The sequence below is a fragment of the Condylura cristata genome, unplaced genomic scaffold (assembly GCF_000260355.1).
Source record: "Condylura cristata isolate star-nosed mole 26May11 unplaced genomic scaffold, ConCri1.0 scaffold00015, whole genome shotgun sequence".
In the NCBI taxonomy this organism is placed as follows: domain Eukaryota; kingdom Metazoa; phylum Chordata; class Mammalia; order Eulipotyphla; family Talpidae; genus Condylura; species Condylura cristata.
In genome coordinates, this window is record NW_004567116.1 from 33,130,525 (window position 1) to 33,148,847 (window position 18,323).

The window sequence follows — 18,323 nt, forward strand, 5'->3', positions numbered from 1 at the left end:
TCAGGAGAGGTCTGCCGTGCCATGTGGTCACCTCCGGGGCAGGTGGGGATCGAACTCATGCGGAAGTGGCTTAAGCTTCTTAGTGCAGTGCTTTAAACCGCTGCGCCCACTGCGCCACCACGGAGGACCCCCCTCCATCAACTTTTACAGTAGCCTCCCAAATGATCCATCTCAGTGTCTCACCTCTAGCTCATAATACCCACATCATCAAAACAACCTCCAAACTATACATCTATCATACATCTATTCAAAAACTTTTAATGTTTCTTCCCTCTTTATAAGATCAATTTGGATTTGTTCTAACACAGAACACGAGTCAAAAAATACATATATTAACCATTTATTCTCTACAGGAACAAAAACACCTAAAATGTTACCCTATCTCCCCGTAGTTTCCACTATGCCTCAAAATGAACTTTCTTCTTTACCCAGAATACCTCCTTATTGCTCACAGATACTTCAGTTTTGGGTTCTTGATCTTACCTATAACAATACCACCATCCCTGTCTGCTTTCTGAGACTATACTAAACAACATCTGCCCCACTCCCTCAGAAAAAGCTGACATTCCACCGCCTCCACGAAACCTTTCTTATTTATAATTGTCGGCATCTTTTCCTTTATTCCCTTTGAAATTCTACAGCAGCTTGTCCAATAAGAATATAAAGCAAACCACCAGTGAAATTAAAATTTTTTAACAGCTACATATTAAAGAAAAAGGAAACAGGTAAAATTAATTCTGAATAATATACCCAAAATATATAACTTCAACATTAAATATTTTAAATTTAAAATTGCCTTACTTTTTTTTTTTTGGTATTGTTTCTGAAATCCACCATGTGTTTTACACTTACAGCACAACTCAATTCAGACTAATCACTTTTCAATGCTCAATAGCCAAATGTGGCTATAGCCAGAGTACAGACTGCCTGATGCAGTGCACTCATGTTCCACACTCTAAACTTTCTCCACTGTTTTTTTGTTACAGTCATTTCATGTATTATCTTCTTTACTAATCCTGTAATATCTTCTTTATTAATCCATACATTCCTCAGGATAAGGAACAATGCTGTATTTTTAAAAAAAATCTTTCCCAGGGTCCTTAACAAAAGTGCCCAGTAGATTAAAATTTTGAAATTCATATAATGTTTTGTATATATTTTTCTTTTGACCATCGATGTCTGGTAGGAAATTAGGTAGTTAGTAAATGTTTCTATTGTAAATTAGGTAGTTGTGAATGTTTCTACATATTCAAGTATGTATGTTGTTAAAGTAGTGTAGTGTAGTGTTAAATTTCTTATTATTACCATTTTTTTTAAAGATTTACTTATTTGTGCATACAGAACTGGGGTACAGGCCAGAGGCTCAGGGGCGGTGAGAGGCTTCACCAGAGACAGAGTGGGGAGCAGAACAGGCAGATCAATGAAGTACACTGCTGAGGGGAGCAGCAGGCGGATCAGGAGAGGTCTGCCGTGCCATGTGGTCACCTCCAGGGCAGGCGGGAATGTAACTCATCTAAGTGGCTTTGGCTTCTCAGTGCTGTGCTTTAACCCGCTGCACCAGCAGGGAGGGCCCTTATTATTACCATTTAACAAATGATCTTAAAATATAAGAAGCTGAGCAAGTTCCTCAAAGTCATTCAGGTAAAGAACCTCAGAATTCCAAGTTAGTCCAATCTACTATTAACAGTCTGGAGTCTCATTACCTATAAGCATTTTCTCATAACAAGCACTGAAGAAAGTCAGAGACTTGCATCAACTCCTACTCTCAACTCCAATGCAACAGTCATCTAGCTGAGACATACCTCACCTTATGAAAGTTAATGGGGATGTGCTGCCTGGGGAGGCAGACAATGCTCCATCCTTCCAAAGCCTACCTAGCGAAACATAGTACTTTCTATACTGACCATTTGGGCAGAACTACTTCTACCCTAACTATCTATATATATCACTCTCCTGGTCCAAATCAAATATAGATGCAAATCAATTATTCCTAAAGAAGCAAAAGGTACAGAAGAGTCCTAAGATGAAAAAATGTTTATTATCCCTGATCACAAGAGTTCCTTACATGAAATTTGACTATATGTGGATAACTCCGACCTTTTCCCCCAATAAATTGCTGAAAACTGCAATTTTAAATGGACACATTTTTTGAGGAAAAATGAAGGAATTGAGATAGAATGAAAAGGGAAAAAAACACAAAACAGAGCAAAAAAAGATAAATTCATGAAAGGAAATCATGGGGAAGATAAAGAAAGCTGAGGCAAAGAGCTCCCTAGATTTATGTTGTGGCAAGAGAACAGGATCACAATTAAGAGGGACTGAGTGGAAGTGAAACTATCTAATTTTCAATATGTTAATTATCACTGAGGGGACTATAATAACTATTGGAAGGGAGTAAGAAATTTCTACTCTGACAGCAAACTGAGTAAGAAAAAGTCACCCCAAACCTCTTCCATTTCTAGCTATAGCTACTATCTATCTCTGAGACCCCCAAAGGAAACACAAAATGGGGATTGAGAAGGTTTAGAGCTCTGAGTGACAAGATTAGAAATTCACTGGCTATTAAGACGGAGGGCCAGACACAGAAAGTGCCTCAGTTTGCATATTATATTCAATGAAGCAAAAGTCTGCATGTACTTCAAACACAAAAAAAAATTCCAAGCTATCTGACTGAAAAATTTCTAGAAAGAGAGAACAGAAACAACCTAGAATTCATTTTCACAATTCTAAAATTTAAAATGATCTCACATACGTCTTCACTTAGAGTTGTCAGTATAGTTTTATTTTAGTGAAATATAAAATACATTACAAAGACTTTTAAAGATTTACTTCTACTCTGCTATTTTTTTTTTTAAAGATTTATTTATGCATACAGGACTGGGGCACAGGCCAGAGGTGCAGGGACGGTGAGAAGATTCACCACACACAGAGCAGGGAGCAGAACAGACAGATTGATGAAATGCACTGCTGAGGGGAGCAGTGGGTGGGTCAGGAGAGGTCTGCTCCACCATGTGGTCACCTCCAGGGCTGGCGGGAATGGAACTCATGCTGAAGTGGCTTTAGCTTCTTACTGCTGTGTTTTAACCTGCTGCGCCACCAGGGAGGGCCCTACTCTGCTATTTTTTAAGTTAGATTTTTACTTTCTTAGAAACAACTTTTGCTTTCTGTGACTATAACATTGGTAAGGCACTGAGCTATCTAAGCATGTTTGATCTCAATAAAATGGTTTGATTTCTCTCCCCCCCATCCCCCAACAGAAACAACTTTTATCCCAGGGGTTAAGAAAAACACAACACTAAAGACGTGGAAGGGAATACTATACATGCCAAGTTCACAAGACATAACCATATCTTTTACATTGTGTTTCATACAATAAAAATCCTTTACTGAACTTACTTCCTTTATATTTTCAACTGACCACTGGAGTGGCTCAATTACTTTTGTAGTTAGCAAGATTAAAAAATTTTGAGGCCAAACACCCAGAAGAAAAACAACACATGATTTTTCACACAATTAACAAAACAAGCCAAATGTGAAACAAAGAATAAAAACCATTTTGATGAAAATCTATCAATGAGAAAAGAAACTACCCATACTGTTCCTTAAAAACTTTATTTAGTACACATCACAATTGAAATTATTTTTACATCAAAAGGGCATAAACAAAATAAAACAAAAACCTATGTTTCTAAAAACAACAGAGTAAAAATACAGAGCCAGTGGTTACTGCAAGACATTTCCAACACTGACATGTAATTCACACAACAACCATAATCTCAAAGTTATAATAGAATTTGCAAAGATGTCACTAGATTCTGTTATATTTAAGATGAAAATACTGTAACAATAAGAGTATTCATTTCAAAGTACACTTTGACCTCTGAAGAGAATATAAATTAGCAGTACTGGTTATTACCTCCAGGGCAAGAAACTAGTGTGGGTCAGGGGTTAGAAGAAACTTTTTTGCAAATGTCCTTTTGAATTTTACAAATTTTATACTGTGTATATATGAATAATTCAAAAAGCTTCTTTTAAATATACATTTGTTTAAATAATGGCATTCTTTTAAAAAATATCCTTGGAATCCCATGTATTTCTAAGTATCACTAGAGATATAGACTCAGTAAGACCAAAAAAATTATAAATAATTTGACAGTTTTTAAATATCAGCAAAGAAAAAAAAATTATTGCCTCTACTTCAAATAATATGCCCTATATCTATTTCCATTATGACCTCTCCAAACATTCATCATAACCTAATGCTAGCAGTGCCTGTTTCAGATGGCATATTAACAAGGTTTCCTAAAATATGAAATCTAAACACAATGTCTCTCGTTAAGGAAAAAAAGCCAGACAAAGACGGGCACAAATACTAAAACAAATCAAGAAATTGCTCAAAAAGAATTTTAACATACAACTCAATGATACTTACTCAGCTACTTACGGTCCAAAGCACCTTCTTTGTAGAGAATATAAAATTTCCATCAATCTCTTGTCTTTTTATATCCATCAGTTATCACAGACTATACTAAAATTGTATTTAAAATAAGTCTTAAACTCCAGTTTGTTCTAAGGAAGTACTTAATGAAAACAACCTAAAAGACACGTAGAGATTGTTTCTGAAGATTTATTTTCCCACCACTGACCTATTTGCTATCTATTGTGTTGCCAGAAAAGTAATGATGCATTTTTACAACTAAAACAATCAATACTTTAGCAGCTGAAAAGTAAATCTCTACCCAATTAGAAAGAGCTTAACTTAAACAATAATATAGTGTCTTTCTGTATCCCAATCTGAAAAACAGAGTAATATCAAATCAATATGACAATAAAACAAGGAGCTGCATTTTCTTCTTTCTTTTTTTTTTTTTGATAGTAAACTCTTTTTTTTTTTAAGATTTATTTATTTATTCATACAGAACTGGGGTACAGGCCAGAGGTGCAGAGTCAGTGAGAGGATTCACCAGACACAGAGTGGGGAGCAGAACAGGCAGATCAACAAAGTACACTGCTGAGGGGAGCAGCAGGCGGGTCAGGAGAGGTCTGCCGCGCCATGTGGTCACTTCTGGGGCAGGCAGAAATCGAACTCATCGAAGTGGCTTTGGCTTCTTAGTGCTGTGCTTTAACCTGCTGCGCCACCAGGGAGGGCCGATAGTAAACTCTTTGGTGTTTATTTCCAAGTTTGTGATTTTATAAGAGGTTACTTTTAGGGTTGTGAATTGTTTCATTGTCTTTTCACTCTCTCATTTTAGTTCTTCAATATGGGCATCCAGGCGCTCTAGAATATGGTGAGACCTCAGTTCCTCCTCTTCCAAAAATCTTGTAGCTACTGAACCAAGAAGAGACACAGGCATGTAAACCCAATTCCAATTTCATTACCATTTCAGAAAGATGATGATTTTCTAATTTAAATGACTCCAGTTGATCCAAGATCTCCTTATGCTCTACTGCTTTTTCTTCTGCCTTTTCTATCTCTGCTTTGAGTCTCTTTTCCAGGTCAGAGGAGGAACTTTTGTCAGAAGCAATAGTGATATCTTGTTGATGTAACTCCCAAGTTAGCTGGGAGACCTCCAACTTCATTCCTTCCAGCACAGAACTATAGCTCTGGTCAGTCTGTAAAATCTGTTCTTTCAGCTTCTTAATTTCTGCCCTATACTCATTGTTATGTATTTCTATCTTCTTTAATTCTTCAGATTTTTCCATTAGTTCTTGGCTCAGCTGTTTACATGTGGCACCCACAGATTCTAAGCTGCCTTCCAGACGAGTCACCTCTGCCTGCAAAAGTTCTTCACTAGTGTGGGTAAAATCCAGCTGGGACAACCCATTTTCTAAGCTCCCCTGCCCTTGAGCGGTGTATTTCCTTTCTGCCTGAGACTCCTCCAGTGACCTTATTATGTCTATTGTGTGTTATCTGTTTTTAATTTAGCTTGTAGCTTCTCCTTTTGCAATCTTGCCTCACGGGTGAAATTTTCTTGAGACTGAAAAGCTGCCTTTAGTTCTCTCTTTTCTTCCTGCAGAACCTGAATTATCTCTGATTGTTCAGGGAGAGCCTTACTTTGTACCTCCAGAGATGATACCTGTTGCTGATAAATCAAGCGTTGCTTTTCCCAGTCCAGTAATTTCTGACAAAATTCCTCTATTTTTCCAGTTAACCTCTCAATTTCAGACCAACCCTGTGATTTTTGGTGTCTCCTCTGAAGTCCCTTATATGCTTTTTCTGTAGCTTTTCATAGCTTTTCTTCAATCTGCCTAATTCTTCATGTAGTTTCTTTAACTCCTGCTTGTACTCTATGGCCATTTCTTGCTTAATTTTTCCTTGTTCTCCTAATTGCTGATGCAGCATTCCAACTTCTTTGTGTTTCTCATCCAGCTGACCCCTAAGAGTCTTGAGTTCCCGTTCACGGATATCCAAGCAAGTTTCAAGAGCATGTGTCTGCCCTTCCCATTCAGATTTTTTATGAGCCACCATTATGTCAATCTGTTTCATAAGCTCCTGTAGTTCTGCTTCACAGGATGTCAAAAATCCCCCATCATGTCCCCGATTTTGCATTCCTTCCAATAAAGCCTCCATCACCAAATCCCCTTTGTTTTGGCAACCACATCTGGGCATCTACTAGAAGGCTGGGCGAGTCACCTGATACTGAAGGCGTGGCCTGGCGTCAGCTGCTGCAGTGCTGGGCTGGGTACTGGTAAGGGTTTTCCCGCACTCCGAGCTTCCAGCTCTTGAAGCAGCCGGGACTTGTGCGTTCCTCAGCGTCCGACGCCTCCCACTCCCATTGGCGGAGGCCAGTGTCTTCACTTCATGCTCGTGATCGCTTCTTTCACCGCCTGTCTGGTCGGGCGGACAGGGACTTGAGCAGCAGGCCGGGACCTCCTCCGCTTCCAGTTTTTTGTTTGTTTGTTTATTTTATATATATATATTTACACCATTCTTTTTACATCATTTTGTACATTTTCATCTCAGTTGTAATCCCGATGGACTTCCCACCACCATTTCACCCGTGTGCCATCACCTTAGTCCCGTGTGCTCTCCCGCCACAGTTTTGATCCTGTTCCCTTCTCTTCCCCTGTAGAATGTCTCTGGTTTATAGTTGTTAGTTAATGTTCATTTTTACTTTATTACAATCACTATATATATTTACATATTTTTTCTCCTAATCCCTTACAGTCCTGAGGAGCTGCCTTCTAACAATCTTACTATATGGGGTGCAGACAGGGTCTGGGGGTGAAGACTTATACAGCTGCAACTCAGGAGTGGACCCAGGAAGCCACAACTAGAGTCAAAGAGCCAGAGGTTCCCTGCTGACAGAGTACACAACTGTCATGCATAATTCCAAGGATACCACAGGGAATGGCTGGAAGAAGAAAGTATCAAAATAAGGAAGAGCAGCAGAGGTGGTGTCTGTTTTTGTCTGTTGAGGAGGGGTTACTTCATGAAGAATCAAAATGATACTAACATGCAATGATCTCATAACTAGTTGTTTGACAAGGAAACATCACTATGACTAGCTAATAGCCCAATACCTGCTTCTGTAGTTATCTTCTGTAAGTCGTTAATTGGTTTCTTTAAATTCCGTGTTTTGTGTTTTTGTTTTATTAACTTTTGATGAAGATCTATTTCTGTAGCAATGAAATATCTTCCTTGTGTTATTCACTTTTTCTCTGAGTTTTAAGTTTTAACTGTATTAAGTTTTTTTAACTCAAAATATGAAATTAGTTAATAGCAGTAGCTCAAACACATTTACCAAAATAAATACTATACTGCAAAGCAATCTTAGAATAAACATATTTATTCCCAAGATGATGCCAAGACTTGAAACTTTTCACCACTTCTCTATAAAGAGGAAATGCATAGTTTGTCAATCATGGCAAAGAAGACGCAATCTCATTACTTTACAAGCCTACAAAATATATGTGTAAACTACTGTTATTGTTATAAAGTGACTCAAAGATAAGAGAAAATGTAATGTCTTCCTTGAAAATCTTTTCCCTCACTTCTAATGTTGCCCTAAAATGTTCTGATGCCTGATTTCTAGCTTTGAGTCTTCCTCTCACCACCACCACCCCCCAACGTCTCCCCTAGGCCATCAATGCATCTCCTTCAATTGCCAAATCCTATACAGTATAGATACTTAATATCAGAGGCAGGGTTCTTGGAAAATGACTTTAAGCAAAACAATATATAACAAAACCAATCTTATCACAGGCTAACTAGTATAACAGTTAACATTCCTATAGCAAATTTCTAAACAAAAGCCAAAATATTTTTAATATTAAAAAAAATTGCATTCATTCCTTCATTCATTCATTTACCAACCCAGTTCCAGTTCAGGATCCCAAGTGGCTGGAACTTATCCCAGCAGCTTATAGAGCAAGGCAGGTACAACATCTGATAGGCACTAATCCTTGACAGAGTGAGCTAATATACACACCTTCACTCACAGTGGGACAATTTAGACATGCTGATCAACTAACATATACATCGCTAGGGTGTGAAAGGGAACCAGACAACCCAGAATGACCCACGTAGACATGAAAAGAATGTGCAAACTGCTCACTGTGGCCCTAATCAGGAATAGATTTTACTTTTTTCTCATCAGTCTTACAATGAAGCATTGTTATTAAAGGGCCTGCTGTATTGAAAGCCCATACAAGGATATCACCTCCAGTTAATTATCTATCATCAAAAAATATCCACCTATCAAAGATACCTGGATCTTAATAACAGTGTTACAGAGTAGCCCAGAGTGGACTGAGCCACCTGTCTGTGGGGCCTCACCCGTGGGCTCACAATTCAGTTATACTGCAGGTAAGGACAAAAGAGTCAATAACGGGTTTATTTACAAAAGGAAAAGGAAACAACCCAGGGAAAGAGAGTGGGATACAAAGTATCTGGAATACCTTACTGCTAGGCTGACTGAACACACAGAGTCACCAGATCAGGAGAGCTGCTTCCGGAGCAAGAGAGCGAGAGATGCAATCCCTGCCCTATTTATCCCCCAAATGTCCCAGAATCCCTGCTAGCTCCACCCTTGGGTCCTTGCAATTCTCTCCCTGGTACTTGCAATTCTCTCCTGGTACTCCAATCACTGGAGTAGGGTGTAGGGTCCAGAAAGCTGGAGCAGGGGGTGGAAGCCATAAGACTCTGCAGAGTTCCTTTAGGACATCCTTCCCCTTAACAGGAGCAAGTGCACAGGGTAAGACTCGATACTTGAAAAGCAAAGAGAATAACTCCTGGATTGTGGCCCTATGTCTCAGTTATAATCCTCACCAAGTACTACGTCTGTTGTTCAAACACAGTCTGAAACTGAAGCTGGTAGGAGATTATATCAGACATTTAAGCCAAGAAGTTGACCTGTGGCAGAGGATCACAGTGGCTCCCCACCATACAACTGTGCTACTTGAAACGTGAATCCTTGCTGAGCACAGGAAGTTACCCTTTGGAGTCCACTGGATTCCTTTCTACCCATTATCTCTTCCTGTATCAGTTCCCTAGTCATCTGACCAGGTACAAAAGCAGTAGTCTGAAAGTGTATTCCTGCTAGTACCCATGGAAATTAACAATGAAAACATGTAAGAACACAGCACAAATGCCAGAGCCAAAACAAAACAAAAACCCCAGAGAGAAGTCTCAACCCAGCAATGAAATATAAAGAATTTAAGTTAACAGTTACAACAATGCTTGCTGAACTTTAAAAAAAATAGATGATGTAGAACAGGAAAAGTATAAAGACCAAGAAAATGTGAGACAATCAAAATTAAAATTAAATGATCTTTTAAAAATGATAAAATAAAAATTTATTTCTTTTAAATACTTATTTATGCATAGAAGAACTGGGCTATAGACCAGAGGTGTGGAAGGGTCCACCAGACACTAGTGGGAAGCAGAACAGATAGATTTTACTGAAATACACTGTGGAGGGGAGTAGTGGGCAAGGCAGGAGAGTCTGCTGTGCCCTCTGTGGGTCAGCTCTCTGGCAAGGGATGGAACTCGGGCCACAGCAGTGATAGTACAGAGACTCAACTCCCTAGCCACCAGGAAGGCCCCAAAGAAAAATTTCAATAAAAGACTTCATTAGTGGAAAAACATAAGCAACAAAGCACAGTATCAGAGAACACACAAATAGAACAACGAGGAAAAAGAACTAAAAAAGAAATCCAAGCCAGTGTAAGAGCCCTTGGGAATCGGCAAAAAAAAAATTACACTTTGGGAGTCCCAGAAGGAGAAATGAAAGACAAGGGCAAAGAAAATTTATTCAAATAAATAATTTCTAAGAACCATCTCAACCTGGAATGAACCAGATATCCTGATCCAAGAGGGTAAAAAGTAACCTAAAAAGAAACACCCAACTGGACTGTCTTTAGACATTTTATTTATTTTTTAAAGATTTATTTATTTATGCATATAAGAACTGGGGTACGGGCCAGAGACGTGGGGGAGGGGGGTGAGAGGATTAATCAGAGAAAGAGTGGGGAGCAGAACAGGCAGATGGACTGAAATACATTGCTGAGAGAAGGAGTGGGCAAGGCAGAAAAGATCTGCTGTGCCATGTGGGTCAACTCCCTGCCAGGGATGGAAGTTGTGCTACAGTGGCTGCAGATATCTTGATAGTGCTGTGCTTTAATCCCTTGTGCCACCAGGGAAGCCCCCTGTCCTTGGATTTTAGTAGAATCCCTACACACAAGAAAGAAAAGGAAACATTTAAAGTACTAAAAGAAAAAAATGTCTAACTTAGAATACTCTACCCTGCAAGATTAACACAAAAGAAAGAGACAAGAGCATGCAGTTTCACTAGAACTCCGAATTTCAAACTAAAAGAATGTATCAACATCAAACTGATCATGAAAGAAGTGCTAAAAGGTTTATACAAGATAATAAATATAGAGGTAACAAATTTGTACAACATGGATAAGGAGAATAACAATGTGACCCATCAGAAGACTGAGATATCTAATAGGTTATACAAATAGTCCATCACACAACAGATCCTTCAAATAAAAATCAATAAAAGTCACTTATAACAGAACAGAAATTAAATCTAAAGGTTGGGCCCTTCCTGGTGGCCTAAGGAGTTAAAGCACAGCCTCTGCTGCATGAGTTGGATCCTTAGCCAGGGAGGTGACTTACTTGGCGCAGCAGACCTTCTTGTCATCCTACCCGCTGCTCCCCTCAGCAGTGTATTTCAGTCAATCTACCTGTTCCATTCCCCACTCTGTCTCTGGTGAATCATCTTACCCCCTGCACCTCTGGCATGTACCCCCGTTTTGTATACATAAATAAATCATTTTAAACATAATAACATAAATCTAAAGGTTGCTTGTTCTCTTAATTTACCTCCCAACGTTTACTGCAGGAGGGGAAAAGGCACCATTAAAATTCCATTTATTTATATGGATATATAGGGAGTTATAGAGGACCTAGGAGATAACGCTCGAATTCTCCATGGCCCCAGAAGAAGCAAGAGAAAGACATCTCTCCCCAAAGGTGGCAGAACTGTCCATGATGGACGGGTGTGGGCTCCTTGCCCAGGGCACTGCCTTACTCCCCAGTCAGCTACTGGTCCTACAGACATTGGGCAGAGTCTAGGAAGTTGTGCTGAAGGACTGGAGGGAAAGGTAGAAAACTGGGTGAGCCTGGAGTGTCCGCAAAGCCCTAAGGACAATCTGGGATCCAGCTGGCCCCATGATTCCCTGACAAGCCCTGAATAGGATTATCTTGGGTTCTTCCCAACACACCTTCTACCCAGGTTAGGGAAAAGGGAGATGAAAGGTCAAAGGTTTAAGATAAAAATCTAATATTTATTTCACTCACACATTTATTACCATAGCACCCTAAACAGTAGGCACAGTATCTAAGATAGAAGTATCCATTACATAATGAAAGCATCCATTCACTGTGTAAAAATCTGTGAAGGTAATACAAAAAGATCAGTATTAAAAATAGTTTAGAATGCCATATAGCTGTCCAAAACAATAAAGTTTAACCTTCATTCTGGATATGAGAAATTTAGTCTGCTATTTGGTATATTATTTATATGATATTTCCTCTAAGGAGACATTAACTCTTAAAAGCATAAAAAAAGTCATCTTTTTGACTGGATTAAATAGATATGGTACATATACAGAATGGAATATTACTCAGCAACCAAAAAAGATAAACACATGCCTTTTGTAGCAACATGGATGGAGCTGGAAGGGATCGTGCATAGTGAAATAAACCAGAAAGTAAAAAGAAAAATACTGGATGGTTTCACTCATAGCAGGAGTATAAAGGAGGGGAGGAAGGGAAGGAGGGGAGGGGGGGAAATAATAATGAACAACTATATACCAGAGACATTTTACGGGGAGTGAAGTGGGGAATGGGATCAAAAATGGGGGAGGGGAGGGAGGGGGGAAGTGCACTGGACTATTGTGATGGTACATGGGTGATTTGGTGATGGAAAGCCCACGGGGATTACAACTAATATGAAAAATGACACAAAATGATGTAAAAAAAAAAACTATTATATTATTATTTTTTAAAGTTATCTTTTTATGAAGCCAGCATAGTACCCTAACAGAGTAACACACATATAGTTACTGTGTAAACAAATGAATGAATGAACAAATTAGGGAAAAAACTCTACGCCTAGCTAATAGAACAGTGAGCATAGGACGTAAGAATCAAAAACACCAAAAAGAAGAGATGTAAATAGAAATATTTTCAATTCCTCTGTTTTCAGAATCCTCTGAGCTTCTTTTCCCACTGGACAGGACAAAATATAAAGAAAAGGGATCTACAAGAAAAAACTCTTTGTGCTCTAGGGTAAATGCGCTTAACTTTGTAAAAGGGAAAGGCCAAAAAGCCCAATTTTTAATTCCCATAAAAATGTTAGAGATACCCCTCCCTGGTGGCACAACAGGTTAAAGCACAGCACTGTGAAGCTAGCCACAGTCACTTCACCACAAGTTCGATCCCTGGCCAGGGAGGTGACCCACATGGCATGGCAGACCTCTCTCACCTGCCCAATGTTCCTCTCAGCAATGTACTTTGTTGATCTGCCTGTTCTGCTCCCCACTCACTGTTTCTGGTGAATCCCTGCACCACCCGTGCACCTCTGGCATGTACGCCATTCTGTATGCAAAAATATATAAATCTTTTAAAAAATGTTAGAGATGCATGTGTATGCATGAGCCTTTAAATAATTTTGAACCTTTGAGATATGTATATAAACAATCCATTCCCTCTATCTGGAAACCTTAATGAGACATAAAAAAGCTGTGTTTCATTCAAAAGTGTTAATGAATTAAAAGCTTAAATCTTGAGAAAATTTTTTAAATTTCAATTCCAAAAATACTGGCAAGATGAACAGAACTGTATCAATCTCAAAGTCTCTGAGTATAGCAGGGAAAGACAAAATACATTTATTTTCATGGTTGCATTATCAACATCTTATGGCTGAAAGCTGTGAACTACTGCCTGCCAATGCATGTAATCAAGAATCCTCTGGACATTTTTTTTTTTATAAATAGCTACAAAGAAAACTTTGAATGCAGTGTAAGGTATAGAGTGTAAGTAATAGAAAGTATTTCATACGTGCATCACTTGGAAGGAAAAAAGTGGGGGGGAGCCTCGTTGGCACAAGGGGTTAAGTCTCAGCACTATGAAGCTACTGGAAGGCACTGCAGCATGAGCTGGATCCCTGGCCAGGGAGCTAACCCATCTGGCACAGCAGACCTCTCCTGTCTCACCTGCTGTTCCCCTCAGCAATGTATTTCAGTCAATCTGCCTGTTCTATTCCCACTCTGCTCTGGTGACTGCTCTCACCCCCTGCACCTCTGACCTGCATCCCACTTATTGAATGAATAAATAAATCTTTAAAAACAAACAATCAAAAAACCACTGGCTCAAAAGTTTGAAAATCCTGGTTCTAGATTTAGCTATTCCTTACAGCTATAACTTTAGACAAGTTCCCAAGCATTTTAGAAGCATCATCTACTATGTCTGCAAAATTAAGGGTAATATACAAATATGAGGAGGGGGACTACTCTTAAAATCTTTAAAATAAAAGTGATAGTTGAATGCAAATTAACACTTTCTGATGGGGTTTTCAATGAATAATGTTGACAAATATAAACTAGTACATAAATCAGGGAGGCTAAAAGAACTTACATACTGATACAGTGAACACATTAACATTAAGCAGATTGAAAAGTCAGGTATGCATATTATAATCCCTAAAGCAGCCATTAAAAAAAAAAACTTTGTAAAGAAATATAGCAAAAAGAAGAGCTAAAAAGATACTTTTCCAAAGAGGAAATGTGGATGGCCAACAGGCATATGAAAGCATCACTTGTTATAAGGGAAATGCAAATCAAAACCACAATGAGATACCCACTTACACTAATGAGAATGGCATATATTAAAACAACTGACAACAACAAATGCTGGGGAGGATGTGGAGAAAAAGGAACTGTCCTGCACTGCTGGTGCGAATGCAAACTAGTACAACCACTCTGGAAAGCTGTCTGGAGGTTTCTCAAACTGCTAAAAATGGAGCTTCCATATGATCCAGCAATTCCACTCCTAGGTATCTACCCAACAAAAACATTAATTCAAAAGGACACCTGCACCATATGTTTATTGCTGCTTTATTTACAATAGGGAAGATTTGAAATCAACCAAAATGCCCAAAACTAGATGACTAGATAAGAAGATGTCATACATATACACAGTGGACTATTACCCAGCAATCAAAAGAGATAAACTCATGCCATTTGCAACAACATGGGTGGAGCTGGAAGGGATCATGCTTAGTGAAATAAACCAGAAAGAAAATACCAGATGGTTTCACTCAGAGGAGTGTAACAGATCATTAAAAAAAAGTGTAATTGTAATAAAGTAAAAACTAAAATCAACCAACTATAAACCAGAGACATTATATAGGGGGAAAGAGTAAAACAAGATCAAACTGGAGTGAGAAGAGCATACGGGACTATGGTGATGGCACAGGGGTGAACTGGTGGTGGGAAGTCCATGGGGATTACAACTGAGATGAAAAAAATGTACAAAATAAGACCGATGTAATATATATGTAGGTATATATACAATAAAAAAGAAATACCCAAAAAACCCTGAACATTAAAATGGAATACTATATTCTAGTTTCTCTTCAGATCATATAAGTCACCTTTTATTTAATTATTTAAATAATTTAAAAGAGGAAAAGGAAAAAGAGGAACAAAAAACAAATAAAAAGAAAGCAAATAATAAGACATTAGTCCTAAATCTAAACATCAGTAATTACATTATGTATAAATGGTCAAAACACAGCAATTAAAAGACAGATACTATCATTTTGAAAAAACAAAACCCAGGGGGAACTACATCTGATAGAAGAAATCAAATACTGCCCCAAAATTAACAAGATATAAGAAAATAAATAAGTTTCAGAAAAAAATCCAACTACCATACATAATACCTACAACAGACCACTTTATAGTGGTATAAATTTAAAATAAAAGGATTGAAATGCAAAATAACATTCTATTCATAATCACCAAAAATTGGAAATAGCACAAATGTTCTACAAGTTTGAATGGATAAACCATGGAACATCTATACAGTGAGGCATTATTTAGTAATAAAAAGAATTCTGATATAGGACCCTCCCTGGTGGCCCAACAGGTTAAAGCACAGCACTGTGAGGCTGTCCACAGCCACTGCGGCACCAGTTCAATCCCTGGCCAGGGAGCTGACCCACCTGACGTGGCAGACCCCTCCTGGCACTCCAGCTGCTCCCCTCAGCAGTGTATTTCAGCATATCTGCCTGTTCTATTCCCCACTCTGTCTCTGATGAACCCTCTCACCCCTCACACCTCTGGCTTGTACCCCAGTTCTTGTGTGTATAAGTAATCTTTAAGAATTTCTGATACGAACTGTTTAAAAAAATTTTAAATAAATTTTGCCAAAATTTGAAAAAAAAATTCTGATACGCACAACAAAATGAATTTCTAAGGCATTATGCTAAGTAAAAAAGTCATTGTCAAAAAGTTACACTGTATCATGTTATTAATATAACAGTGATAAAACGACAGCAATTAAGAACAGAGCCTTAGTTGCCAATAGTTAAGAGAGAGGGAGCAGCATAAAGAAGTTTTCTGAATGATGGAACTGATGCAACACTAATTTGGTTGTAATTATACAAATCTATTTATGTGCTAAAGCTACTAAAACAGTATGCCAAAAAAAGTCAAATTTATTGCATGTTAATCTAAAAATAAAGAGTAATTGGATGATCTCCATGTGTACTTCCAGACTGTAACTGTATGAATGAGGAAGAGGCGGGAGCAAAAAGCCACTACTCAAAACAATCTCCTGATTAGTGCACAAAATATGCACAGGGCAAACCCAATCTTCGGTAATTCGTTCCAGAAGGGGCTAAGGAAAACACACAGAACCAAAGCGTGTATATTTTAAAGTGCCTATGAATGGTTCTTCTTGTCTGCTTCCATATTTTATATTTTCAAGATGCTGCCTATTTCTCCTGGCTAAATGCCACTTTTCCTGCTTGGGGTTACTCAACTTACAAGCATTCCTTTATTTATACCTCATACTCTCCCTTAGTGGTGGGATCTCTGGCAGTCACAATAAAGACTGCAAAAGCAGGGTGCCGGAAAGATCAGTCCTCTTCACCAGGAACTCAAGGGCCCTAAAGAACACAGCCCCTCAGTTTCAGATCTGAGGGCGCTGGGTGGGGAGGTCTTCAAAAGTCAGAAAGCCCCCCACACACCCCCCAAAGAAAGCCGAGCTCTGGGGTCAGTACTCTCTGTACTGCCTGGGGTGTGGGGCGTGCGTTATCCAAGGCGAGCCCCCCGTGACTTTTGGGCAAGTACCTTCCTCTCCCAGGGTAAAGGGGAAACTCTGAGAGGTAGTCCAAGGGGGCTTCCCGCCGCCCTCTGGGGTACGGGCCCCCGGCGCAACAGGCCAGCGGGCTCGCCCCTCACAGACCCACCGGGAGGAATAACACACCCGCCCAGGGCACAACTAGACCGCGAGAGGGAGGTAGACAACGCCAAATCCCCAGCTCCGCGCTCCGTCCGTCCACATTCCGGCCCGCCCCTCCCCGCGGCCACCGCCCGCCGGGTCCGACTTCCACCCGGGCGCAGGGGAACACACCGAGGAGGAACAGGCTTGGGCTGGGGAGCCGGGCAGGGGGCGCTCACCTTGAGCTGTGACTTGGAAACCTTGCCGCTGCGGTCCAGGTCGAGCGCCGTGAACGCGTGCCAGATGGCTTTGAGCAGCTCCTCTTTAAGGCCCCCCATGGCCGCAGCCTGTAGCACCAAGAGCGGGATCAACCCTGCCGGCCCCTCCGAGCCTCTGACGCCCCTCGGCCGCGGCGGCCGCCAACCGCGCGTCACCTGACCGGGGCCGGCCCCGCCCCCCTCCAGGCCCCGCCCACACGTCCCTAACTGGGAGCCGCGGGCGCTGAGGCGGCTGAACTGGGTGTGCGGGTCTGCCCACTGTTGCCGGCGGGAATGCCGGGCCCTCTTTCCCACTTGGGGTGGTCAGCGCTACCCCATATCCGCCCAGTGGTCCCCAGACCAGCTAGGGCCATTTTCGGTGCTCGCATGTGCCCTCACGAGGAGCCTTATCTCGAGAAAAAAATCTCGTCGGAATGAGTAGCCTGCCGGGCTTCTCGCAGCTCCCAGCAAAGGGAAAGACAGCCCTGATCTTGCCCAGGGAATGGACACTGAGGGGGCCAGCCAGGTCCGAAAAGTCCGTGGACACAGATGCGAGGGCTAGCGCAGTCCCTATGGGAGAGGATGTGTGTAGGGTGAAGGGAGGCAGGGAAGAGCCTTTGAGGGAAGTTGATTCATTCGCAAGTTTATTGACGCCTGCCTTGCGGAGAGTGGGTGCTAGCCAACACAGAGGTGAGACTGAGGTGAATGTAGAAACCGGAGGGTCGGGCGACGTTTTCTGTCTCTCAGCTGTTGAGGATCAGTTCAGAACTTAGGGAATGTTGGCACAGGCATGCTGCTGTCCTGGCGTTTCTGTAATTGCAGAATCGGATATCTGGAAGGACCCCAGAAAACCACTCCACCCAATTAGAATTAGAATGGGTGCTAATTAGAATGGGTGTACCAGATAAAAGAATGTATCCAAGCCTGAAAGAACGTCCCAGCTACAGATGTTTAATTAACATCTTTTAACAATACTCACTTGATTCTGTGCTTCAAATTCTCCACAGCAGAACATAGCTGAGCCAGATGTTCTGGAAAGGATCTCCTAATGATCTCATCCTACGATAATAATTGGCTGACGACAATCTAATTAAGCCAGT

The 18,323-nt window shown here is 40.3% G+C and overlaps 1 protein-coding gene across 1 annotated transcript in view; it reads right to left on the reverse strand.

Annotated features, from left to right (window-relative positions):
- The window catches only part of SWAP70 (SWAP switching B-cell complex 70kDa subunit), a 73,229-nt gene extending 55,864 nt beyond the window's left edge, over nt 1-17,365 (reverse strand). Inside the window, exon 1 of the mRNA XM_004683052.2 lies at nt 17,206-17,365. Coding sequence (XP_004683109.1) covers nt 17,206-17,304 — 99 coding nt within the window. The 5' untranslated portion in view covers nt 17,305-17,365. The remainder of the gene's footprint in view (nt 1-17,205) is intronic.
- Nucleotides 17,366-18,323: the final 958 nt, after the last annotated feature.